The 25,006-nt window shown below is 55.7% G+C and overlaps 2 protein-coding genes across 8 annotated transcripts; both read left to right on the plus strand.

Moving 5' to 3' along the window:
* Nucleotides 1-448: 448 nt before the first annotated feature.
* LOC102069029 (death-associated protein kinase 2-like) lies at nucleotides 449-11,781 on the plus strand. Of its 7 annotated transcripts, XM_074529455.1 has the most exons (13): nucleotides 449-1,258; nucleotides 1,580-1,623; nucleotides 5,536-5,639; nucleotides 6,722-6,934; nucleotides 7,908-8,046; nucleotides 9,169-9,298; nucleotides 9,395-9,443; nucleotides 9,570-9,596; nucleotides 9,703-9,855; nucleotides 10,822-10,867; nucleotides 10,982-11,071; nucleotides 11,166-11,231; nucleotides 11,478-11,779. In XM_074529455.1, the coding sequence occupies exons 4-13, from the start codon at nucleotides 6,795-6,797 to the stop codon at nucleotides 11,592-11,594; spliced, it is 957 nt and encodes a 318-aa protein (XP_074385556.1). In that variant the 5' UTR covers nucleotides 449-1,258; nucleotides 1,580-1,623; nucleotides 5,536-5,639; nucleotides 6,722-6,794; the 3' UTR covers nucleotides 11,595-11,779. The 7 variants fall into 7 exon arrangements, with proteins under 7 accessions (XP_074385556.1, XP_074385555.1, XP_074385560.1 ...); XM_074529454.1 differs by lacking the exon at nucleotides 449-1,258 and having other exon boundaries at nucleotides 1,492-1,623; XM_074529459.1 differs by lacking the exon at nucleotides 449-1,258 and having other exon boundaries at nucleotides 1,492-1,623; nucleotides 11,514-11,776.
* Nucleotides 11,782-11,862: 81 nt separating this feature from the next.
* INSRR (insulin receptor related receptor) lies at nucleotides 11,863-24,571 on the plus strand. The gene is made up of 22 exons (XM_074529461.1): nucleotides 11,863-12,411; nucleotides 13,898-14,449; nucleotides 15,836-16,148; nucleotides 16,239-16,381; nucleotides 16,518-16,662; nucleotides 16,746-16,960; nucleotides 17,030-17,156; nucleotides 17,255-17,493; nucleotides 17,581-17,748; nucleotides 17,854-18,043; nucleotides 18,168-18,209; nucleotides 18,295-18,560; nucleotides 18,660-18,796; nucleotides 19,344-19,509; nucleotides 20,660-20,768; nucleotides 20,880-20,950; nucleotides 21,993-22,222; nucleotides 22,301-22,411; nucleotides 22,518-22,677; nucleotides 23,681-23,810; nucleotides 23,885-24,019; nucleotides 24,133-24,571. Exons 1-22 carry the CDS (start codon nucleotides 12,318-12,320, stop codon nucleotides 24,401-24,403), a joined length of 4,014 nt encoding a protein of 1,337 aa, XP_074385562.1. The 5' UTR covers nucleotides 11,863-12,317; the 3' UTR covers nucleotides 24,404-24,571.
* Nucleotides 24,572-25,006: the final 435 nt, after the last annotated feature.

Here is a 25,006-nt window from a genome sequence, read left to right on the forward strand (position 1 = left end):
TCTGTCTGGTCATCATCAGCTTCTTCCTCTGAATCCTAACAGCACCTTCGAGGTGGAAAGAAGTTCATTTCTTCTGATAATGGTCAATAAATTCTCTTTCTCTGAAAGATTGAGGTGTCCTGTGGCTGCTATCTCGCTGCAAGTCCTTTCTTTAAAAAAAGTATCCTACATAGCATCGTTTCTATTTTAACATTTTTTATAACCTAAAACTCTATTTAACACAGTACTTAAGAGAATTAACACAGCATCACTTTCTAACACAACACATATAATATTCATTTGAATATTTGCGAAAAGCCAGTCATAAAATACACGCATTTTTCACAAGGACCCAAAAAGAAACCAATCCAAAGGGACTAAAAAACAATCCAAAGGGGCAAAAAACAGGATAAAAAGGGGATCTGTCCCAGGGAAGCTGTGCTGTTGCACCTGCACAAAAACCCCAACAGCAGGGCTGCAGCATCCTCGATGGGAACGCTCCTGCTTGGCCCACAAACCTCGTTGATTTAGGCCTTTTCTTTTTTATAATAAACTCTGAAATCACTTCAGTCCGGGAGCTTGCTCTCGTGTTTATCACCTCCCCAAAACCTTCAGGGCCTCCCACGTTTCTGTGGCTTCCTGTTTGCGATGCTCACCGGAACGGCGAAAGCGCGGCGTGAGAGGGGACAGCGGCTCATCCCGCCTGGTCCCGGCTGTTCCTCAGGGATCTGAGGCTGGAACCACCAGGAATTATTCCTAAAAGGCTTTTTCTGACTGCTCTGCGCAGCTGGGGGATGTTTTCAAGAGGAACGCAAAGAGATTGCCTTGTCCTGAGCTGCTGTGGCCAAAGCCTGGCGCAGCTCCCGGGAATGCTGAGGCTCTGAGGAAGATCCTGGTGCTGAGGAAGGTTCTGGTACTGAGGAAATCCTGGTGCTGAGGAAGGTTCTGGTACTGAGTAAGGTCCTGGTGCTGATGAAGGTCGTGCACTGAGAAAGGTCCTGGCACTGAGGAAATCCTGGTACTGAGGAAGATCCTGGTGCTGAGGAAGGTTCTGATACTGAGTAAGGTCCTGGCGCTGAGGAAAGTCCTGGTGCTGAGGAAGGTCCTGGTGCTGAGGAATTCCTGGTGCTGAGGAAGATCCTGGCACTGAGAAAGATCCTGGTGCTGAGGAAGAGCCTGGTACTGAGGAAATCCTGGTGCTGAGGAAGGTCCTGGTGCTGAGAAAGGTCCTGGCACTGAGGAAATCCTGGTACTGAGGAAGAGCCTGGTGCTGAGGAAGGTTCTGGTACTGAGGAAGGTCCTGGTGCTGAGGAAGGTCCTGGTGCTGAGGAAGAGCCTGGTGCTGAGGAAGGTTCTGGTACTGAGTAAGGTCCTGCACTGAGGAAGATCCTGGTGCTGAGGAATTCCTGGTGCTGAGGAAGGTCCTGGTACTGAGGAAAATCCTGGTACTGAGGAAGAGCCTGGTACTGAGGAAGAGCCTGGTACTGAGGAAGGTCCTGGTACTGAGGAAGGTCCTGGTGCTGAGGAAGATCCTGGTGCTGAGGAAGGTCCTGGTACTGAGGAAGGTCCTGCACTGAGGAAGAGCCTGGTACTGAGGAAGAGCCTGGCACTGCCAGGGCTGCTGGAGGAAGGCTGGAGCTGGAGGTGAGTGGTCCCAGCTCCCCATGACACACCCGGTTTGGGGGGCTGGGGGAGGTTGGGGTTCAACGGGTCTTTTTGGGGTCCAACGGGGCTTTTTGGGGTCCAACGGGGCTTTTTGGGGTCCAATGGGGCTTTTTGGCAGTTGGATGCTGAGCTGGGAGCTCATTTTTGGGTTTTGCTGGTGAGTGGCAGCAGGACACGAGGGGACAGGACAGGACTGGACAGAACAGGACACTTTTCCCCTCCTCTACAGGAGCTCAACGGGCCGTGCCCACCCGTGCCTCAGTTTCCCTCCTTTCAAAAGCAGCACAATGCCAGGGCGTGCCTGGCAAGGCTCGGGGCAATGTGTCCCTGGGCCTTGTGTCCATCCCCGGGGGACAAACGGACACGCTGTCCGCCCACGGACACAGCACACGGCCAGGGGTGTTGGTCAGCTGCAGCTGCAGCCGCCCCCGGGCATGGACCCGCCCGGGATGGGGATGGGGCAGCTCCGTGCCGTGCCAGGGCCGTGCCAGGGCTGTGCCAGGCCAGCAGAACCCACCCAGGGGACAGGCAGTGTCCCCTGTGCGGGCTGGGCAGTGAGGAAGAGGCGCTGGTGGATGTGGAGGAAGGCTCGGGGAGGGTAAGGGGGGCACAGCTGGGTTGGAGGGGAGCTGGGCTTGGGGGACATTGATTGTCCCTTAGGGCTTGGGGACTGTCCTTTGGGGTTTGGGGACTGCCCTTTAGGGTTTGGGGACTGTCCCTTAGGGTCTGGGGGCTGTCCCTTAAGGTTTGGGGACTGTCCCTTAGGGGTTTGGGGACTGTCCCTTAGGGCTTGGGGACTGTCCTTTGGGGTTTGGGGACTGTCCCTTAGGGTTTGGGGGCTGTCCCTTAGGGGCTTGGGGACTGTCCTTTGGGGTTTGGGGACTATCCCTTAGGGTTTGGGGACCTCCAACTGTCCTTTAGGGTTTAAGGAATGTCCCTTAGGGTTTGGGGACTGTCCCTTAGGGTTTGGGGACCTCCAACTGTCCCTTAGGATTTGGGGACTGTCCTTTGGGGTTTGGGGGGCCACCGACTGTCCTTTAGGGTTTGGGGACTGTCCTTTAGGGTTTAGGGGCCACTGACTGTCCTTTATATATAAAAGTAATATTTATTATATAAAAATAATATTATATTATACATAACAACATATTTACATTTAGATATCATATTTATTATATAAATAATATTTATTTATTATATGTATTTATATACAAAATTATAGATATGTAATTGCTATTATTCAATAATGTCTATATTATTGCTTGGATAAATATTAGTCTTAGAGGCTGTGGGATTTTAGAGCAGTAAGCATTTGGCCATAGCACGAAGTAGCCACAAATTCCTTGTTACATGACAATATAAAACTTTCTAATTTAATGCCCATTTGCTACAAGGTTTATTTTACTTTTCTAACTTATCCCCTTTTTTCACTTTTACTGCACTGTGGTTATTTTTAGTTAATGGGCTGCTGCTGCATGTATACACATATGCTTTGTTATAACTTTTAAACTTTTAATTCTATATAATCACATTACTATGCTGTAGACTCTTCACCATCTTATCAATACAGTTTCTTCCTTAAATGATATTCTTACTTACAACGATAAAAACATAAATTTATTATTTTTCTATTTAATGTCTGTTTATTTTTACATCAATTGTTAACTTTTAATTTAATTTACATCAACTTTTAACTCTATATAATCACATTGCTATACTGTAGGTTCTTCACGATCTTATCAATACAGTTTCTTACTTAAATGATATTCTTACTTATAACTATAAAAACATAAATTTATTATTTTTCTACTTAATGTCTGTGCACTTTATTTTAATACCCATTTTTAACTTTTAATTTAATTTTTACATCAACTTTTAACTTCATATATTCACATTACTACACTGTAGACTCTTCACCATCTTATCAATACCGTTTCTTACTTAAATTATATTCTTACTTGTTACTATAGAAACATGAGTTTATGGTTTTTCTTAATTATTTATGATTATAAGTTTATGATTTTTCTTTTTTTTTTTTTTTTTTTTTTTTTTTTTTTTACTTAATGCCTGTGTACTTTATTTTTACATCAATTTTTGAGCTCCTGGGTGGGGATAATGGCAGGGAGGGGTTGCTCACCCATTAATGTTGTCAGGAAAATGAATCCACAGACATCAGAGGTTTATGTTCAAAAATGAGACAGAGGAGCCCTTTTACTTTGTTTGAATAAAGGGAGAGGCCATGGGGCATTCCCCTGGGGTCTCTCCAATTTTTTGGAGGACCCAGCCTCCTTTTTGTCCCAATTTCCCTCTCCCTTTCCCCATTTCTGAGGTACTTGAGAGGCACAGCCTTCCTTATACCAAAGATTCCCCTCTAATGTATAACCTTCCCTTTTAATTTTTAATTTTTATGGAATTTAGGGATTTTCCCCATTGTTTCTTTCATCTTTCAATATCCAATTTCATTTATCAGCAAAGTCTATTTTTAAAATCAAATCTCTAAAGTTTATTTTTAAAATCAAATCTCTTTTTCCATTCGTCAAACAGCGGAATCCTTTCTTTTATCTCTCAGTGCTGGTTTTATCTCCCAGCTCGTCTGTAAAGACAAATCCCTCACTCCTCTCAACGTCATAGGCAAACTAGACTCGACTTGGGGAAATTAATTGTGTTTATTACTAATCAAATCAGAGCAGGATAATGAAAAGCAAAGCCTTAGCAACATCTTCCACCATTCCTCCCTCCTCAGGCTCTCCCTGCTTCTTCCAGAGGAGCAGGAGATGGGAATGGGGCCCCTTGTGCCCCTTCCCTTCCCTTCCCTTCCCTTCCCTTCCCTTCCCTTCCCTTCCCTTCCCTTCCCTTCCCTTCCCTTCCCTTCCCTTCCCTTCCCTTCCCTTCCCTTCCCTTCCCTTCCCTTCCCTTCCCTTCCCAAAACTTCCCTTCCCAAAACTTCCCTTCCCAAAACTTCCCTTCCCAAAACTTCCCTTCCCAAAACTTCCCTTCCCTTCCCAAAACTTCCCTTCCCTTCCCAAAACTTCCCTTCCCAAAACTTCCCTTCCCAAAACTTCCCTTCCCTTCCCAAAACTTCCCTTCCCTTCCCAAAACTTCCCTTCCCAAAACTTCCCTTCCCTTCCCTTCCCTTCCCTTCCCTTCCCTTCCCTTCCCTTCCCTTCCCTTCCCTTCCCTTCCCTTCCCTTCCCTTCCCTTCCCTTCCCTTCCCTTCCCTTCCCTTCCCTTCCCTTCCCTTCCCTTCCCTTCCCTTCCCTTCCCTTCCCTTCCCTTCCCTTCCCTTCCCTTCCCTTCCCAAAACTTCCCTTCCCAAAACTTCCCTTCCCAAAACTTCCCTTCCCAAAACTTCCCTTCCCAAAACTTCCCTTCCCTTCCCAAAACTTGCCAAAACTTCTCTTGGTATGGGGGGTTCTGCCAGGGGGCTGGGGGTGGCTGAGCTCATGGTGCTTTCATCTCCTATTAATCTGCTTTTTTAAAAAAAAACCCAAACTTTGTGTTTTCTCTGCATTTTGCACCCCTTGCTCACTGAGGGACGGGGAGGCTGCTGTGACCCCCCCCCCTCTATCCCTGCTCCTGCCCCATTTCCAAACCCCCCCCAGCAGCTCCTGCAGGTCCTTCCCAAGGGCTCAAAGTCTCCAAATTTCCACCTGCTGGAAAATTCGGTGTAAACTGGGAGAGCTGGGCAGGGGCTGAGCTGTGACACAGCGCTGGGAGTTCCTTTTGGGGGGTTCCGGAGGGGTCCTGGGGGGTTCTGGGGGTCTCTGAGCAGGGCCTGAGCTCAGATGAAGCACCGGGAATTCCCTTGGAGCATCCTGGGGGGTTCTGGGGTGGTCCCTGCACCCCCAGGTGTGGCTCAGCCCCTGCCCAGGTGCTGCTGCTGCTGCCCCACAGGACGTGGCTGAGCCCAGGGAGGATGAGGAGGGCCAGGGCCTGGCAGGGACCACCAGCCCGGGCAGCGTGGAGGAGAAGTATGAGCTGCTGGAGAGGCTGGGCAGGTGAGGGGGGTACGGGCAGGTGAGGGGGGTCTGGGAAGGTGAGGGGGGTCTGGGCAGGTGAGGGGGGTCTGGGAAGGTGAGTGGGATTTGGGTAAGTGAGCAGGAATTTGAGCAGGTGAGGGCATCTGGGAAGGTGAGGGGGACCCACAACAGGTGAGTGGGATCTGGGCAGGAGAGCAGGGATATGGGAAGGTGAGGGGGATCTGGATCCAAACAGATGAGGGGGATCCAAACAAGTGAGGGGGATTCAGGCAGGTGAGTGGGATCTGGATCTGGGCAGGTGAGAAGGACCCACCCCAGGCAAGCAGGTCACAGGCAGGTGAGTGGGATCTGGGCAGGTGAGCAGGAATCCAGGCAGGTGAGTGGGATCTGGGAGGGTAAATGGGATCCAGGCAGGTGAACAGAACCCACCACAGGTGAGCAGGTCACAGGTGAACACAGGGCAGGTGGGGATCCAGGCAGGTGAGAGAGATCTGGGAAGGTGAGCAGGAATCCAGGCACATGAGGGGTATCCAGGTAGGTTCAATGGGATCTGGGCAGGTGAACAGGACCCACCACAGGTGAGCAGGTTGCAGGCAGGAACACAGGGCAAGCAGGAATCCAGGCAGGTGAGTGGGATCTACCACAGGTGAGCAGGAATCCAGGCAGGTGGGCAGGAATCCAGGCAGGTGAGCAGGCCACAAGCAGGTGAACACAGGGCAGGTGGGGATCCAGGCAGGTGAGGGGGATCTGGGCAGGTGGGACAGCCCAGAGTGGGATCTGGGCAGATGAGCAGGTTGCAGGCAGGTGAACACAGGGCAGGTGGGGACCCAGGCAGGTGAGTGGGATCTGGGAGGGTGACTGAGATTCAGGCAGGTGAGTGGGATCTGGGCACGTGAGTGGAATCCAGGCAGGTGAGCAGGTTGCAGGCAGGTGAATGGGATCCAGGCAGGTGAGTGCGGTCTGGGCAGGTGAACACAGGGCAGGATCCAGGCAGGTTCACTGGGGCACAGCTCCATGGTACCCCAGGGATACCCGAATTTCTGGGTTCACCCCCTGCCCGGTGCCAGCCCAGCCGTGCCCCAGCCTCGCTCTCTCCGCAGCGGCCACTTCGGCGTGGTGAGGCTGTGCCGGGAGCGCAGCACCGGCTCCTTCTACGCCGCCAAATTCCTGAGGATGCGGCGGGGCCGGCCGGGGCTGGAGCGGGCTCAGGTGCAGCGGGAGGTCTCCATCCTCCGGCAGCTCCAGCACCCCAACATCCTGCGGCTCCACGAGCTCTTCAGCAGCCCGGCAGAGGTGGTGCTCGTCCTGGAGCTGTGAGTGGGGTGCCGGAGGGTGGGACCTCCTTTTTGTGGCATGCGTTGGAGGTGGCCGAGCTCCCCTGTCCCCAGGATTGTTATGAATATGAACGAGGCCAAACTTTCTCTGGAGAAAGAGGTTCTCGTTTATTAAAATGGCAAGGAACGGTGTTACAGACATCTTTTGTGAAAAATCCTTTCTTTAGGATTTCTCCCCCTTCTGGGAAGCTGAGGCCCCAGAAGGGGAATGTAAACAATGGTTATCTGCTGCTGTGGAATGCAACAGGTGCACCTGTGATTGGCCCATGTTGCATGTTTACAATTAAGGGCCAATCAAAGGCTGAGCTCTCTCTGGGACAGAATTAGAGAGAGCCCCTTTGTTTATTCATTCCTTTTCTATTCTTAGCATAGCAAGCTTCTGAGACTTTTCTCTCTATTCCTATTAGCATAGTCATACTGTAACATATATCATAAATTAATAAATCCAGCCTTCTGATCATGGAGTCAAGATTCTTGTCTATCTCCTCACCTCTGCAAGCCGGGGAACAGAATGGAGTACCCAGGACAAGCCTGAGCGCCCAAACAGCCAAAAACAGAACAGTGCGCTATCCCCAAGTGCACTGGGTTGTCCCCACAAAACAAGTTTCCAAAAAGAGCCCTGACCCAACCAAACTCCCCCCATTTAAAGCCCACTTTGAGTCCAGGATTTGTCCATTTTGGATCTGCATGGTGATTGGTCCATTTCCAGGCTTCTCATTGGTATTTAACGCCGTTTATTCTGGACCAATCATTTCTGCAGGGCTTTGAATGATTGCTCAGATCTTCTATCCAATCCCTCTTCAACCTCGCCTTGCCCTGCCACCAAACCCTGGACCCTTCTCCTAGCACATTTTAATAATCCCCACTCTTAACATAATACAATTAACATGACATAACTAATACAATATAATTGAACTACACCCTAATTTAACATAACTTTTACCTATAACAGGATCAGGGGTGGGGAGCTCTTTGACTTCATTGCTGAGAAGGAGATGCTGTCGGAGGAGGAGGCCATCGAGTTCCTGGTGCAGATCCTGAGCGGGGTGGAATACCTGCACGCTCGCCTCATCGCTCACTTCGACCTCAAGGTGGGTATGGCTGGCAGGGGGGGATTATTTACAGACCACAAACGAGATGGGGCTGCTGTGGAACGTGCCTTGAGCTGTTTTATTTTCCAGCATCAGTTATGACAATGGGAAGATGCCAGCAGCTCACATCCCAGGCAGCAGACAAAGAACTTAATGTTACAACTCACTTCATAAGCTTCTTGACCAATCCCACAAAGCAAAAGCACATTGAGAGTAGTTTTATCCAATCACCATAACCACACATACCTTTAGTTAAAACAATGCCTGCTTATTTCAAATACAATACCTGCTTGTGAGCCTTAAAACACAACGCACAGAGCTCCATTATTAAGCTTAAAACTTCCTAATATCTCACTAAATATACTTTTCTACAGCTTAAGGAGTTATTCTAGACAATGTTAATACACAGACCGTTGTTTTATTTGCCCTCAATTTATACTTCTTAGATAATTTTTCTGCTGACAAATCTATGTACAAATCATGGACAGGACAGGACTGCTGTGGAAAGTGTCTTGAGCTGTTTTATTTTCCAGCGTCAGTCTCATTACCTGGTTATAACAGCAGGAAAATGCCAGCAGCTCACATCCCCAGCAGCAGACCAAGAACTTAATGTTACAGCTTAGTTTACAACTTTTTTGACCAATCACACAAAGCAAAAGCACATTGACAGTATTTATATCTGTATAGTATATATTCTATATTGACAGCAGTTCCATCCAACCACTATAAGCACAGGTATCTTTGGTTAAAACAATGCTTGCTTATTTAAAATATAATACCTGCTTGTAAGCCTTAAAACACAACGCACTGAGCTCCATTATTAAGCTTTAACCTTCTTAATATCTTGCTAGATAAACTTTTCTGTAGCTTAGAGAGTTATTCTAGACACACATTAATACATTGTTCTATTTGTCGTTGCTTTTCTACAGTTTAAATAATTTTCCTGCTGACCTATCTCATGGCTGCTGCTTAGCTCCAATCACAGTTCTGCTGTATCTGAGGCCTGCCTTTTGCAGCTTTCCCCAAACCTCTGATTTTGTGGATTCCCACACGTGGGGACCCCCCATCCTCACTCCCTGGAACCTCTGGGTCACCCCGCTGTGCCCGGCCCTGTTCCCACAGCCCGAGAACATCATGCTGCAGGACAAGGATGTCCCCAAGCCCCGGATCAAGATCATCGACTTTGGGCTGGCCCAGCAGCTGCAGGATGGCATCACCTACAGGAGCCTCTGTGGGACCCCCCAGTACATTGGTAGGGGGCTGGCACATCCCTGGGGGTCCCTGCACCCACCCACCCAGGCCTGCTCCTGTCCCCCTGATGTCCCACCCTGGCTCTGTTTGCCCCCAGCTCCTGAAGTGATCAATTATGAACCACTGAGCCCCGCGACCGACATGTGGTGAGGATCAGGACCTGGGGGGCAGCAGGCTGAGCTGGTGGGTGGGGAGAGCCCCCCCTGGGTGCCACAGGGCATGGGGGGGGGGCCCAGGGAGGGCAGCAGCTGACCCCCACCCCTGCATTTCAGGAGCATCGGAGTCATCACCTACATTCTGTGAGTATGGGGCAACGCTCTCTGTGGCTGGGGGAAACTGAGGCACAGGGACGCTGTGGGTGCTGGTGCTGTCCTGGCACTCAGTGGCTCTGTTGTGTCCCCACAGGCTCAGTGGCCTGTCCCCCTTCCAGGGTGAGACGGATGCTGAGACGCTGTCCAACGTTGTGGCGGGTGCCTACGAGTTTGAGGAGCGCTGCTTCAGCCAGACCTCCGAGCTGGCCAAGGATTTCATCCGCCAGCTGCTGCTGAAGGAGCCACAGTGAGGCCCCAGCCCCATCCCTTCCACCTCCTTCCCATCTCTGCCCCCACCTACACCTCTGTTATCCCCACCTCCAAAATCTCCATCCCCATCTTCATCGTTTCTATGCCCATCTCCATCCCATTCTGGTCTCACCTTCATCCCCATCCCCACCTCCATCGTCCCTATCTCTCTTTCCATCTCCATCCCATTTCTATGGCTATGCCCATCCCTATGTCCATCCCCATTCCCATCCCATCCCATCCCATCCCATCCCATCCCATCCCATCCCATCCCATCCCATCCCATCATCTGCATCCCCAAGCCATCCTTATCTCCTTCCCATCTCTATTTTCCATCTCACTCTCATACCCATCTCCATCCCCACCATCTCCACCTCCATCTTGTTCCCTTCTCCATCCCCACTAGCAAAATCCTGATGCTGAGCCTACCCCTGAGCCTAGCCCTAACCCTAACCCTAACCCTGACCCTATGTTTGACCCTAAACATGACCCTGACCCTGACCCTGATCCTGACCCTGACCCTAACTCTGAACCTGACCCTGATCCTAACCCTAACCCTACGTTTGACCCAAAACCTGACCCTAACCCTGACCCTAACTCTGACACTAACCCTAACCCTGACCCTAAAGCAAAACCTAACCCTAATCCTGACCCTAAAACAAAACCTAACCCTAACCATGACCCTAACTCTGAACCTAACCCTGATCCTAACCCTAACCCTACATTTGACCCAAAACCTGACCCTGACCCTAACCCTGACCCTAACTCTGACCCTAAACCTAACCCTGGCCCTAAAACAAAACCTAACCCTAACCACTAACACTAAACCCTAACCCTAACCCCAACCCTGACCCTAACCCTCGCCCTAACCCTAATCCTGACCTTAACACTGCCCCTGACCCCTCCCCATCCCCACATTGGACCAGTGGGGCCAGGACCCCCAACCCCTCCCTGTGTTCCGCAGGTGCCGCATGAGCGCAGCCGAGTGCCTGGTGCACCCCTGGATCAAGGTGAGCGGCACGGGCAGGGGTGGGGGGCACGGTGACACCCTGGCAGTGGGGTGGGCACACGGGGACAGTGACAGTGACAGTGACAGTGGCAGTGCCACGTCCTTGTCCCCGCAGCCCCTGAGCAGGAAGCAGGCGCTGAGCCGCAGCCGTTCCTCCATCAACATGAGAAACTTCCGCAAGTTCAACGCCCGCAGGAAGTGGAAGGTGCCCGGTTGTGGGGTCCCAGCGTGCCTGAGGAGCCCCCCAGATCTGGGCAGGGACCCCCACCTCAGACCCCTCCCTCTGTGTCCCCCCATAGCTTTCCTACAACACCGTGTCCGCCTGCAACCGCCTGTGCCGCCTGGGGAGGGAGGATGAGGAGCTGGTGAGCCCCCAGATCCCACCCGGCAAGGGCTGGGGAGGGGGGAGAAAGGATTTGGGGGGGTCTCTTTCAGTATTTGGGGGAAGAAAGGATTTGGGGGGGTCTCCCTCCGTTTCTCTCTATGGCAATGCCCCCTGTGCTGCAGACTCCCTGTTTTGGGCATCCCTCCCATTGCTGGGGCAGTGTGATGGGGGCATGGTGTGGGGTGTGGGGCTGTGCACTGAGGGGTGCCCTCTCCTCGGGGGGAAGCCCTGGCCGTGCCCTGCAGCCCCCCTGTGCCCCCAGCGCCGCTGTGAGAGCGACCCCGAGGAGGAGAGGAGCCCCCAGACCTCTCTGCTGCGCCGGAGGAGAAGCAGCTGCTCCTGAGCTCCCCTCAAAAAAGGCAGGAGGAGCCTTGGGGTGCCCCCATCACCCCATCCAAAGGGGCAGAGGCACTGCCAGCTCCAGTTCTGCGGTTTTGGGGGGGTCACTGGGGCATCAGCATCCCGCTCCTGCCCCTAGGTTTTGCCCTCCTCCCTGCTTTGTCCTAATGAGAAAAATAAATGCCACCTCCTCCTCCTCCTCCTCTTGTCCTGCTTCTCCTTCCCCTTGAGGGCTGCTCGTCACAGCCAGGCAGGTGCTGAGTGCCCGCAGCTTCCTCCCTTACTGCGGGGCTGCTCTTCTGTGGGGACCCCAAAAGTCTCCTGGCACCCCCGATTCACCCTGCCAGGCACAGTGACCCTTAAATTGTCCCTTCTGTGCTATTCCATGAGTTTCTGGCTGCTTTCCCGGTGTCCCCCCTCTGCCAAAACCACTCGGAACCTCCCTCTCCGGCTGGGGAAACTGAGGCACGAGGCAGCTCTTCCTTCCCACCCACTCGGGCGCGGGGGGGGCGCGCTGTTTTTTTTCCCCCCCTTCTCTATTTCCCAAACATGCCCTGGCCCTGGCCCTGACAGTTGTCAGGCTAAATATTTTGTGTGCGGCAGCCGAAAACAAAAGTGAAGGGGCCGCAGGCTCCGGGCAGGGCTCCCCCCGTATCCCGGCGCTCCCCGGGCACCGGACACGGACACGGCAGAGCCCGAGGTGGGACCGGGACGGGCCCGTTCGAGGATGGGGCCGGGGGCGCTGCGTGCCCCGAGGCTGGGGGTGATGCTGCTGCTCCTTGGCCACCTCCCGGTGCCCCCCGTGTGGGCGCCCTCCGAAAGTGAGTGCTTTTGTGGGGGGGTTTTGGGGTGGGGATTGCCTGTGCTTGGGGGTCTGGAAGGGATAAACCCCGAGGCAAAGTTTTTGGGGTGTTTCCTGTTTGGGTTTGCCCCACAATGATGCAGAATCCCCGTTTTGGGCAGGAGGGGCAAAGAGTGGGAGCTCCCTACAGCTGGGGTGGGATGAGGGGAGTGGAGTGGGGGGCTTGGCTGGAGATGGGATGTGGGGAATTGTCGCAGCTCCCTGTGCAGCTGCTGGGGTGGGAAAGGTTGGGGAGGGGGCAGCCGTGGGTCCTGGGTGTCATGGCCACAACAGGGGGTACAAGGAGGGTCTGTTGTTTGTCCTGCCTTCCCCTCTGCCTGCCACCCATGCCTCAGTTTCCCCAGTCACCGAGGGGCTGTGGGAGCGATGGAGGAAGAGGATGAAGCACCCAAGGGACACAGGGTGCTGTGCCTGCTCCCACTGGGACCCCTACCCTCTGTCTGTGCTCCCAAGGGACCCCCTCGCTTTTTAGGGGGACTTTGCAGGGTCACGGAGGTGATGGTGGCACTGGGGGTCAGTGCTGCAGGGGGACAGAGGGACCCTCCTGTCCTCATAGAGAGGGGACATGGCTGGCAGTGAGGGGCTGAACATGGGGTGAGGGGCTACGGGCAGCTGCCAGAGCCACGGTGCCCATGGGGTCATGGTGCCCATGGGGTCACGGTGCCCATGGGGTCATGGTGCCCATGGGGTTATGGTACCCACAGTTCATGGGGACACCAAAAGGGGAAAATCACCACTGGGCATGAAGTCACAAGGACATGGCCATGAGCCTGGGCTGGCAGCAGGCAGATGAGGGATGAACCACGCACCTGATCCCTTCCAGGACCTGGCCCTGGTTTCTGGCTGGGGATGATGTCTATGGGAAGCTCTGTGCTTGGCCTGGCTCTTGCATCCCTGTCAGGATCAGGAAGCAGGAGGTGCTGGGGCTCCATTTCTGGGTGGAAAAGCCCCAGGACAGCCAAATTGGGGCTGGAGCAGTGCCACATGGACACCTGTGGTAGCCTTGTGTGCCCCATTACCTCTCTGGGCACGAGGGGGAGTTAATGGGGACAACCTTGCTGGAGCTGCCACTCACTGGATAACCATGAGTGGGGACATCCATGAGCACCCAGCAACTTGGGAAAGGACAAAAGCCATCTGCACCCCCAGACAGCTTCCCCAGGGCTGGGACGTGATTGTGGGGCTGACAAGGGGCAGGGCAGCCTGCCAGGCCTCGTTAGCATCACTGCTGACAGACGTGCCATGCCCTGGAGAGCGGCTGCTGCCAGAGCCGCTCACATCTCCAATTCCAGCCACGCTTGACAGGCAGCACCAGGATATTAAACCCGCCCTGAGCATCCCCTGGGGGATCCATGGGTGGGAGTTTGGGGGTGTGGTGGTGTGGGAGTGGGGGATCTGTCCCATCCTTGCTGCCACCCACGGGGTCCCCCCTCTCGCCACTGCAGTCTGTGGCAGCATGGACATCCGCCACGACGTGTCCCAGCTGCGGAAGCTGGAGAACTGCTCCATCATCGAGGGCAACCTGCAGATCCTGCTGATGTTCACCACGGGCGCCGAGGACTTCCGTGGGCTCAGCTTCCCCCGGCTGCTGATGGTCACGGAGTACCTGCTCCTGTTCCGCGTCTACGGGCTGGAGAGCCTGCGGGATCTCTTCCCCAACCTCTCGGTCATCCGCGGCACCAACCTCTTCTTCAGCTACGCCTTGGTCATCTTCGAGATGCCGCACCTGCGGGACGTGGGGCTGCACAGCCTGGGCCACATCCTGCGCGGCTCGGTGCGCATCGAGCGCAACCAGGAGCTCTGCCACCTCTCCACCATCGACTGGGGGCTGCTGCTGCCCGACGGCGGGGACAGTACCTACATCGTGGGCAATAAGTTGGCTGAAGAGTGTGCTGATGTCTGCCCAGGCATCCTGGATGTGGAAAAGCCGTGCGTGCAGACCAGTGTTAATGGACAGCTGGATTATCGCTGCTGGACCTCCAGCTACTGCCAGAAAGGTGGGTGGCACTGCCACGGGGTCTGGTTGTGCTGATTTTCTGGGATTGTGTTGGTTTGTGGGGTAAACTGGGAGGGTGCTGGTGGTGTGGTTGTGGCTCCTCTGCTGCCGGGAGTGTGCTGTGCAGGCAGCATGGTGGGTAACCAGATCCGTGCTGTATCATCCTCCGAGGAGAGGCCAGCTCCTTGCTGCTGTGTTTTCCCAGCGCTGAGGTAAATACAGGCCCCTCCTGAGCTCGTTTTCTGTAAACAGGAGAGCTGGTAATGAAATATGTACTATAAACACAGATCCTTATCTGGGCTGCAAGCTCAGCTGTGGGCCTGGCCTGGCTGCACTGGGCAGAGGGGGTTCAGCATGGGCTGAGCCCCACCTTGTCCATCTGTCTGTCTGCTGTCCCTCCATGCAGCCCCTCATCCACCCATCAGCCCACCTGCCCGGCCAGCCTCACTCGTCACATGGCTCTCTGTCCATCCATTCCTCCATCCCTCTGGCACCCTTCCATCAGTGCTGCCATGCCTTCATCCACTCCTCCATCAACCCATCCCTACCTCCCTGTATCTCTGTATCCTTCCCTTGCTCCCTCCATTCTTGCATCCTCACATCCCAGCATCCCTCCTTCTGTCCCTTCATCCTTCCTTTTGTCCTTGCATCACATTCTTCCCTGCATCCCACCATCCCTCCCTCTGTCCCTGCATTCCTCCATCACTGCATCCATCCCCACATCTCTCCCTCCCTCCCTGCATCCCTTCATCCTTCCCTCCATCCCTGCATTCCTCCATCACCGCATCCATCCCCACATCCCCACATTCCTCCCTCCCTGCATCCCTTCATCCCATCATCCCTCCATCCCTGTATCACATTCCTCCCTTTATCCCACTGTCCCTTCCTCCCTCCCTCCCTCCATCACCTCATTCCTCCATCACTACATTCATACCCACATCCCTCCCTCCCTGCATCCCTTCATCCTTCCCTCCAACTCTGCATTCCTCCATCACCAAATCCATCCCCACATCCCCACATCCTTCCCTACATCACTTCATCCCACCATCCCTTCCTCCCTCTATCCCTGTGTTCCTCCATCACAAAATCCATCCCTCCCTGCATCCCATCATCCCACCATCCATCGCTCCATCCATCCATCCATCCATCCATCCATCCATCCATCCATCCATCATCCCACCATCCATCGCTCCATCCATCCATCCATCCATCCATCCATCCATCCATCCATCCATCCCTCCATCTCTCCACCCCACCCTAACTCCTCTTTTCCCCCATCCCTAGAGGATGCCACCAGCCCCCCAACCCCTTCCCCCTCTCTCCTCTCCCCCCATCCCCAATCCCTGCAGCCCATTCCCCATGCCCACATGCCCATCTCCCCTCTCAGTGTGCCCATGTGGGGCGGGCTCAGCGTGCACGGCAGCGGGCGAGTGCTGCCACCCCGAGTGCCTGGGGGGCTGCGGCCGCCCCCACGACCGCCGGGCCTGCGTTGCCTGCCGCCACTTCCACTTCAACGGGCACTGCCTGCCCTCATGCCCGCCCCGCACCTATGAGTATGAGGGCTGGCGCTGCGTCACGGCCGAGTACTGCGCCAGCCTGCGCAAGGTATCCCACGACCCCCGCGACGCCTCCAAGTTTGTCATCCACCAGCGGCAGTGCCTGTCCGAGTGTCCCTCGGGCTACACCAGGAACGAGAGCAGGTGGGGGTGTCCCCGGTGCCCTGGCATGGGCAGGGTGGTAGCACGCTGGATGGTTCATGTCTTGTCCCGTCCCTATCGCCCTGCCCGCAGCATGTTCTGCCACAAGTGCGAGGGGCTGTGTCCCAAGGAGTGCAAGGTGGGCACCAAGACCATCGACTCGATGCAGGCGGCGCAGGAGCTGGGGGGCTGCACCCTCATCGAGGGCAACCTCATCCTCAACATCCGCCGGGGCTGTGAGTGCCAGAGCTGGCCCTGCCAGACCCACCCCGGGTGGGAGATGCTGGGGAGGGCAGGGGGTGTACTGCCTTGCAGGGTGAGTTAATGGGGAGGTGCTCCTCTCCATGAGCTCACAGACTGTGTCATTCCCAGATAACCTGGCCTCGGAGCTGCAGAGCAGTCTGGGGCTCATTGAGACCATCACGGGCTTCCTGAAGATCAAACATTCCTTCGCCCTGGTCTCCTTGTCCTTCTTCAAGAACCTAAAACTTATCCGTGGTGACTCCATGGTGGATGGGTGAGGATGGTGTGGGTTTGGGGGGTAACTGTGGCCCTGAAGGTGCCCTCGCCCACTGCCTCCACCCATATCTCCTCCGCCAGGAATTACACCCTGTATGTCCTGGACAACCAGAACCTGCAGCAGCTCTGGGACTGGAGCCACCACATCCTCTCCATCCCCGTGGGCAAGATGTACTTTGCATTCAACCCCAAGCTGTGCCTGGCTGAGATCTATCGCATGGAGGAGGTGACGGGCACCAAGGGCCGGCAGAACAAGGCGGAGATCAACCCCCGCACCAATGGGGACCGGGCGTCCTGTGAGTACGGGGATGGGGACAAGCAGCAGTGCCACGAGCCTCTGCCTGAGCCCTGCCTCCTCCCCACAGGCAAGACCCAGACCCTGCGCTTCATCTCCAACGTCACCGAGTCCGACCGCATCTTCCTCAAGTGGGAGCGGTACCGGCCCCCCGAGTACCGGGACCTCCTCAGCTTCATCGTCTACTACAAGGAGTCGTAAGTGCTCCTCTTGTCCCCGTGGTGGAGCGCTTGGGAATGCCCTTGTGGTGTCCTCTGTCCCTGCTGGACCCTCCCTGATGCCCGGTGTGGGACAGACCCTTCCAGAACGTGTCAGAGTACGTGGGACAGGACGCCTGCGGGGCCCAGAGCTGGAACGTGCTGGACGTGGATCTGCCACTGAGCAGCGAGCAGGAGCCAGGGGTGACGCTGCTCAACCTCCGTCCCTGGACGCAGTACGCCATCTTCGTGCGCGCCATCACCCTCACCACGGCCGAGGAAGGGCGCAACTACGGGGCCCAGAGCGAGGTGGTTTACATCCGCACCATGCCGGCGGGTAAGGGGCTGGCACGGGGCTGGCGATGCCCGTGGAGGACACCCCCCACCCCTACAGAAAAGACTGACCACCCCTGTGTCATCCCAGCCCCGACGGTGCCCCGGGATGTCATCTCCATGTCCAACTCTTCCTCCCACATCGTGGTGCGTTGGAAGCCGCCCACGCAACGCAACGGCAACATCATCTACTACCTGGTGCTGTGGCAGCAGCTGGCCGAGGACATGGAGCTCTACATCAACGACTACTGCCACAAAGGTGAGGCCAGGCTGGCCAGGGGCAGCACAGCAGCCGAGGACACTGGCAGAACGAGGGTGGTGCCACTGAACCAGCCCTGCCAGCCCTGCCCGTTGCTGCCCACAGGCCTGAAGCTGCCCACAAGCAGCGCAGACACGCGTTTCGGGTTTGGGGACGGCCCCGAGGGGGAGCAGGATGCGGAGGAGAGGTGCTGCCCCTGCCGCCCCACTGACGGGCAGCTGCGCATGGAGGGCGAGGCCGAGTCCTTCCAGAAGAAGTTTGAGAACTTCCTCCACAATTCCATCACCATCCCCAGGTGCCATCTGGGGGGGTTCCCTGCTTTGGGGGGCTCCCTCAAGCTGGGTGCGTGGGTTTGCCTGGGTGGGGGGGTCCAGTGGCTGCTCCTGGCAGACCCTTTAACTGATTTCCCGCTGTCTCAGGCCACCCTGGAAGGTGACATCCATCAATAAGAACCCACAGAGGTGAGCTGGGGGTTCTCCCCTCCCCTGACCAATTTTGGGGGACAACCTCAGGGCTTCAACTCCCCACCACATCCTGTCCCTGCAGGACCCCAAAGCAGCGCAGGGACGTGGTGGCCGTCACACCTGCAGCCAACACCTCCTCAGCAGAGCCGCTGGCCCCAAGCCGCCCCGGAGGCGAGCCCAAGCCTGACTTTCAGATCTTTGAGGACAAGGTGGTGCGAGACCGGGCGGTGCTGTCTCGGCTGCGCCACTTCACCGAGTACCGCATTGACATCCACGCCTGCAACCACGCTGCACACACCGTGGGCTGCAGCGCCGCCACCTTCGTCTTCGCCAGGACCATGCCCGAGCGTGCGTGCCCAGCCCTGGCCATGCTGGGGTGTTGTTGAGATGGGGTTGGGGTCCAGGGAGTTCCCCCCAGGAGCTGATTCCTTCTGTGCCTCTCTGCAGTGCAAGCTGACAACATTCCTGGCAACGTCACGTGGGAGCCGGCTGGTAAGAACAGTGTCCTGCTGCGCTGGGAGGAGCCCAGGAACCCCAACGGGCTCATCCTCAAGTATGAGATCAAGTACAGCCGGGAGACTGAGGTAAGAACTCCCTGTGGCATCCCCTTCCCAGCCCTGCCAGGTCTGGTTATAGGGGCACAGCACCCACGCCATGGCATGCCACGCCTCACCATGACATGCCGTGCCGTGCCATCCCATCCCATCCCATCCCATCCCATCCCATCCCATCCCATCCCATCCCATCCCATCCCATCCCATCCCATCCCATCCCATGCCATCCCATTGATCCCATCCCATCCCATTGCTCCTATCCCATTGATCCCATCCCATCCTATCCTATCCCATCCCATCCCATCCCATCAATGCCATCCCACTGATCCCATCCCATCTCCATCTTTATCTCCATCTCCATCTCCATCTCCATCTCCATCTCCATCTCCATCTCCATCTCCATCTCCATCTCCATCATCTCCATCATCTCCATCATCTCCATCATCCCCATCATCCCCATCCCATCCCATCCCATCCCATCCCATCCCATCCCATCCCATCCCATGCCTCTCCCAAGCCTTACACATAGCTGGGAGGGATGTCACCCCCTTTGCCACCCCCCCGTTGTCCCCTCCAGGAGGTCACCACTGTTGTCTGCGTCTCACGCCACCGCTACTCCAAGTATGGGGGTGTCCACTTGGCTCTGCTCCAGCCAGGGAATTACTCAGCCAAGGTCAGGGCCACCTCGCTGGCTGGCAACGGCTCCTGGACAGGGCTGGTCAAGTTTTACATCCTGGGGCCAGGTACCTGCAGGGGACAGGGGGACATCAGCAGGGACCTTGGCGGGCAGGGAGGGAGCAGCTGTGGGGTCGGGGAGCTGGGGCTCACTGGGGAATTGGGCTGTGCTGCTGGGATGGATGTGTGGGGTCAGGGGATGCTGCTGGAGGTGGGAGTTGTTGTTGCTGGACTGGGAAGCTGAGGGGTTGAGGGATGATCCTGGCCTGAGACACTGCAGCATCACAGACCCACAGAATTGTTTGGGTTGAGAAAGGCCTCCAAGTCCAAATGTTCCCTCAGCACTGCCAAGGCTGTCTCTAACTGGTGTCCCCAAGTGCCACATCCACACCTCTGTTAAATCCCCTCAGGGACAAAGACTTCACCAGTGCCCTGGGCAGCCTGCTCCGATTCTTTCCAGTTTTCCCCCACATCCAATCTGAATCTCCCCTGGCACAACCTGAGGCCACTTCCTCTGCTCCTGTCCCTGTTCCCTGGGAGCAGAGCCTGACCCTCCTGGCTGTCCCCTCCTGTCAGGAGTTGTGCACAGCCACAAGGTCCCCCCTGAGCCTCCTTTTCTCCAGGATGAGCCCTCCCACCCCCTCAGGTGCTTCTGGTGCTCCAGACCCCTCCCCAGTTCTGATCCTTCTCTGGTCACATTCCAGCCACTCTTTCTCATCATATGGGGTCCAAAACTGTCCCCAGGATTTGAGGTCCCTCAGCAGTGCCCAGCACTCACTTTCTTCTCAGCTCTCCCTTGGGTACTAATGGATTTATAAAAACATTTTTTATTGTCTCTTATGGCAGATTCAGTTCTAGTTGGGTTTTGGCCCTTCTAATTTTCATTCTTGTCCTGAGCTCCCTCAGATCCTCCTGAACTTCCTACCCCCTCTTCCAAAGATCAGAGCCTCTCCTTTCTCCCTGAGTTCCAGCCAAAACCCTCTGCTCAGCCAGGCTGGTCTTCTTCCCATCCTTCCTCCAAGGATGCTGCTGGGTTGAGGAACTTGGGAGATTGGGGAGTTGGACACTGGGACAAAAGGGTTGAGGGATGTTCTGGGGCAGGGATCAGAGGGTGCTGCTGGTCTGGGGAGTTGGAGGCTCCCCCTCTCCATCCTGGTGGTGGGACAGGTGTCCCATGTGAGCTGGGGACCCTGATCCATGGGCACCTGCTCCCGGCAGCCGAGGAAGAGTCCAGCAGCTTCTACGTGCTGCTCACCGTCACGCCCGTGGTGCTCATGGTGCTCATCTCCTGCCTGGCCGTCTTTGTCTTCTTCTACAACAAGAAGAGGTAACGACCCCCCTGCCCTCCCGGGGCTGGGCTGGGCTGGGGTCTGGCCAAACCAGGCCTGGGCAGGGCTGGGGGGAGGCAGCACCTCCGAGCACTGCCCACCCCTGGCAGGAATCACGATGGGTACCCCAGTGGGACGCTCTACGCCTCCGTCAACCCCGAGTACTTCAGCGCCTCGGACAGTACGTGGGGACATGGGGACAGGCAGGGGCCACCCCAAAGGGCCACCAAGCCCTTTCTGTGCTGGGGTCACACTGGAGGGGATGGGGATGGGATGGGGTGAGAATGGGATGGGATGGAGTATGTGGAGGTGAGGGGAATGGAGGTGGGAATAGAGGTGGGGATGGGAATGGGATGGAATGAGAATGGGATGAAGATCAAGATGGGGATGGGGATAGGATGGAGGTGGGAATGGGAGGAGAATGGTGATGGAATGAAGATGATGGGATGGAGGTGGGAATGGGAATGGGAATGGGAATGGGAATGGGAATGGGAATGGCAGGGGGACAAGCATGGAGGAGGATGGTGATGGGATGGAGATGAAGAGGGGAATGGGAATGGGAATGGGAATGGGAATGGGAATGGGAATGGGAATGGCAGGGGGATGGGGACAGGGAGGAGGATGGTCATGGAATGGAAATTATGGGATGGAAATGGGAATGGAAATGACAGGGTGAGGTGGACAGGGAGGAGGATGGTGTTGGGAAAGAGATGGGAATGAGAATGGGATGAAGATCAAGATGGGAATGGAGGTGGGAATGGTAATGGGATGAGGATGGGGACAGGGAGGATGGTGATGGTGATGGAATGGAGATGATGGGATGGAGATGAAGAGCGAAATGGGAAATAGAATGGCAGGGGGATGGGGACAGAGAGGAGGATGGTGATGGAATGGGAATGGGAATGAGAATGGGATGAAAATCAAGATGGGAATGGGGACAGGGAGGAAGATGGTGGTGGGGTGGAGATGATGGGATGGAGGTGGGAATGGAAATGGGAAAGGGAATGGCAGGGGGATGGGGACAGGGAGGAGGATGGTGATGATCTGGAGATGGGAATGAGAAAGGGATGGAGGTGAGGATGAGGATGGAGACAAGGATGAGAATGGGATGGAGATGGGAATGGGGACAGGGACTAGGATGGTGATGACATGGAGATGAGGATGGGGATGAGATGGGGTCAGTCACAGCGATGGGGACGGGGCGATCCCCACTCCCCCCACAGTGTACATGCCTGATGAGTGGGAGGTGTCCCGGGAGAAGATCACAGTGATCCGGGAGCTGGGACAGGGCTCCTTTGGGATGGTGTATGAGGGGGTGGCGCTGGGGCTGGTCACGGAGGGAGAGGAGACCAAGGTGGCCCTGAAGACAGTCAACGAGCTGGCCACCATGCGGGAGCGCATCGAGTTCCTCAACGAGGCCTCCGTCATGAAAGCCTTCAAGTGCCACCACGTGGTAGGTGGGCAGCTGAGGGGGAGGGAGGGCACACAGAGGGTCTGGCCACTGACACGCCAGCCCTCTTTGTCCCTGCAGGTCCGTCTGCTTGGTGTGGTATCCCAGGGCCAGCCAGCTTTGGTCATCATGGAGCTGATGACGCGTGGTGACCTGAAGAGCTACCTGCGCTCACTCAGGCCTGAAGCCGAGGTGAGGAGCTGGTTGGATGCCAGGACAATGATGAAGGACACTCACCCTGTGTCCAGGGGGGTCCTGGCGTGCCCCTGCTCCATCCCTGAGTATGTGCACGGTGCAGAACAACCCCGGGCTGCCTCCACCATCGCTGAAGGACATGATCCAGATGGCGGGGGAGATCGCTGATGGCATGGCCTACCTCAGCGCCAACAAGTTCGTGCACCGGGACCTGGCTGCCCGCAACTGCATGGTGTCCGAGGACTTCACCGTCAAGATTGGAGGTGGGTGTTGGAAATGGGCAGAAAATTCTCAAATTTTGTGTCCAGTTCTGGGCCCCTCAATTTGGGAAGGGTGTTGGGATGCTTGAGTGAGACCAGAAGAGACAATGAGGCTGGAGAGGGGCTGGGAACACAAACCCTGTGAGGAACCACTGAGGGAGCTGGGGGTGTTTAGCCTGGAGAAAAGACTCAGGGGTGACCTCATCACTCTCTATAACTTCTTGAAGAATGGTTGTAGTCAGGTGGGGTTGGTGTCTTTCTCCAGGAACTGACAGAACCAGAGGACACAGCCTTAAGCTTCACTAAGGATTGGATATCAGAAAAAAGTTTCTCACGTAAAGAGTGATAAAGTTCTGGAATGGCTGCCCAGGGAGGTGGTGGAGTCCCCATCCCTGAATGTGTTTAAAGCAAACCTTTAAACACATGGATGTGGCACTGGGTGCCAGGGTTTAGTTGAGGTGTTTGGGGCTGGGTTGGACTCGATGATCTTGAAGGTCTCTTCCAACCCAGTGATTCTATGAATTCTGTGAGAAGGCTCACATTGTATGTATCTCTATACAAATCTTGAGATAAGATAAAATAGTAACCTAGAAATACCATGGAATAAGACAGATATTGTTGAGAGAAATATTGAACTAGAAACAAGTTTCAATAGATAGCCTTACAAAAAAGACTAGATACTTTAGAGAAATAAAATTATGAAAGATGCATTGTAGCAGGACCCACAAAGAGTAATTTTAGATGATTAGCTGTAAGGCATTTACAGCATGGTGTACCTAAAGCTGATAGGCCATGAAACACTTAGAGTGTATTGTAATTAAGAAATCATTAGCTTCTGATTGTGATGGCATGAATTATAACATCTGTATTGTCTCACCCAAAATAGAATCAAAGTTTTTAAAACACCTCTCAGTTGCCCCATCTCTGGGTCAGCAAAGGGCAACAGTGGGTGGGCAGTGGCGGTGCCAGCCCTGTCTCCTTCCTCCTCCTCTTCCTCCTCCACCAGATTTCGGCATGACCCGGGATATCTATGAGACGGATTATTACCGCAAGGGGGGCAAGGGGCTGCTCCCCGTGCGCTGGATGTCCCCCGAGGCGCTCAAGGATGGCATCTTCAACACCCAGTCTGACGTCTGGTGGGTGCTGGGCTGGTGGGCACAGCCGGGGGGGATTTGGGGACCCCCAGGCTGAGCAGAGGTGCTCCGGGCAGGTCCTTCGGGGTGGTGCTGTGGGAGATCGCCACGCTGGCCGAGCAGCCCTACCAGGGCATGTCCAACGAGCAGGTGCTGCGCTTCGTCATGGACAACGGCGTCCTGGAGCGGCCTGAGAACTGCCCCGACGAGCTGTGAGTGCTGGGCACAGCCCCATCCTGCTGTGCAGGGCAAATCCTGCTCTCTGCCGTGCTGGGGGGGGCTGTGGGAGCCCCTCAAAGCCAGCGGGTGCCCCCTCTCTCCGCAGCCACGAGCTGATGTGCCTGTGCTGGCAGCAGAACCCCCGCCAGCGCCCCTCCTTCGTCCAGCTCCTGGAGCGCATCAAGGACCACATGGCGCCTGCTTTCCGCACCCTCTCCTTCTTCTACAGCGCCGAGAACGGCCATCACGGCTCGGGGGAGCCCTCCAGCACCGAGATAGATCCGTGCCCCGAGAAGGATGAGCCCCCTGCATCCCCCCTGCCCGCACGCAGGGACCGCAGCCCAGGGCAGCTTCCCAACGGGACAGCCCCGCTCTGAGCCCGGGCTGTCCTCGGGCCCCGCTGGACTCTGCACCCCAAACCCTTCTCCAGCTACTCCCCGCTTGCTGGGACCCCCCCCCCCCTGCATTATTTATTGCTTCCAAGGGCCCAGCCGAGGCGTGGGTGCCTTGGGAGGAGGGTGGCAGCAAGGCAAGGATGCTCCGTGGGATGCATTTCCCCCTGAAAATAAATTGGGGGTGCTCCGAGTCGGGGGGAGGGAGTGGGGGGCTGCTGATTGGGAGGAGAACACCCATTTTTCCTTTTTTTTTTGGGGGGGGGTGGGATAATGTGGGTATGGGAATGGGTAGCAGGGTTTGATATTTGGGGTCCCCCATCAATCTGCTCCCCAGGTCAGCAACCCCTGTGATCCCCACGCCTTTCCTAAGTGGGGAAACTGAGTCACGGGACTCAGACAAGCCTGGGGTTGCCCCGATGTCTCTTCCCAGAGGCCATGCTGGCCCACGGGAGGGGCATCACTGCCTAATGTGAGCTCGAATAAAGGGGATGAAGCTCAGCTGCGGCATTGCCTGGTTTGGGGGGGTCGCAGAGGGGGCGGAACAAGGGGCTTCCCACTCCCCACCGCCCCCCCCCCCAACCCTAT

Source organism: Zonotrichia albicollis, chromosome 30 (genome assembly GCF_047830755.1).
Source record: "Zonotrichia albicollis isolate bZonAlb1 chromosome 30, bZonAlb1.hap1, whole genome shotgun sequence".
Classification (NCBI taxonomy): domain Eukaryota; kingdom Metazoa; phylum Chordata; class Aves; order Passeriformes; family Passerellidae; genus Zonotrichia; species Zonotrichia albicollis.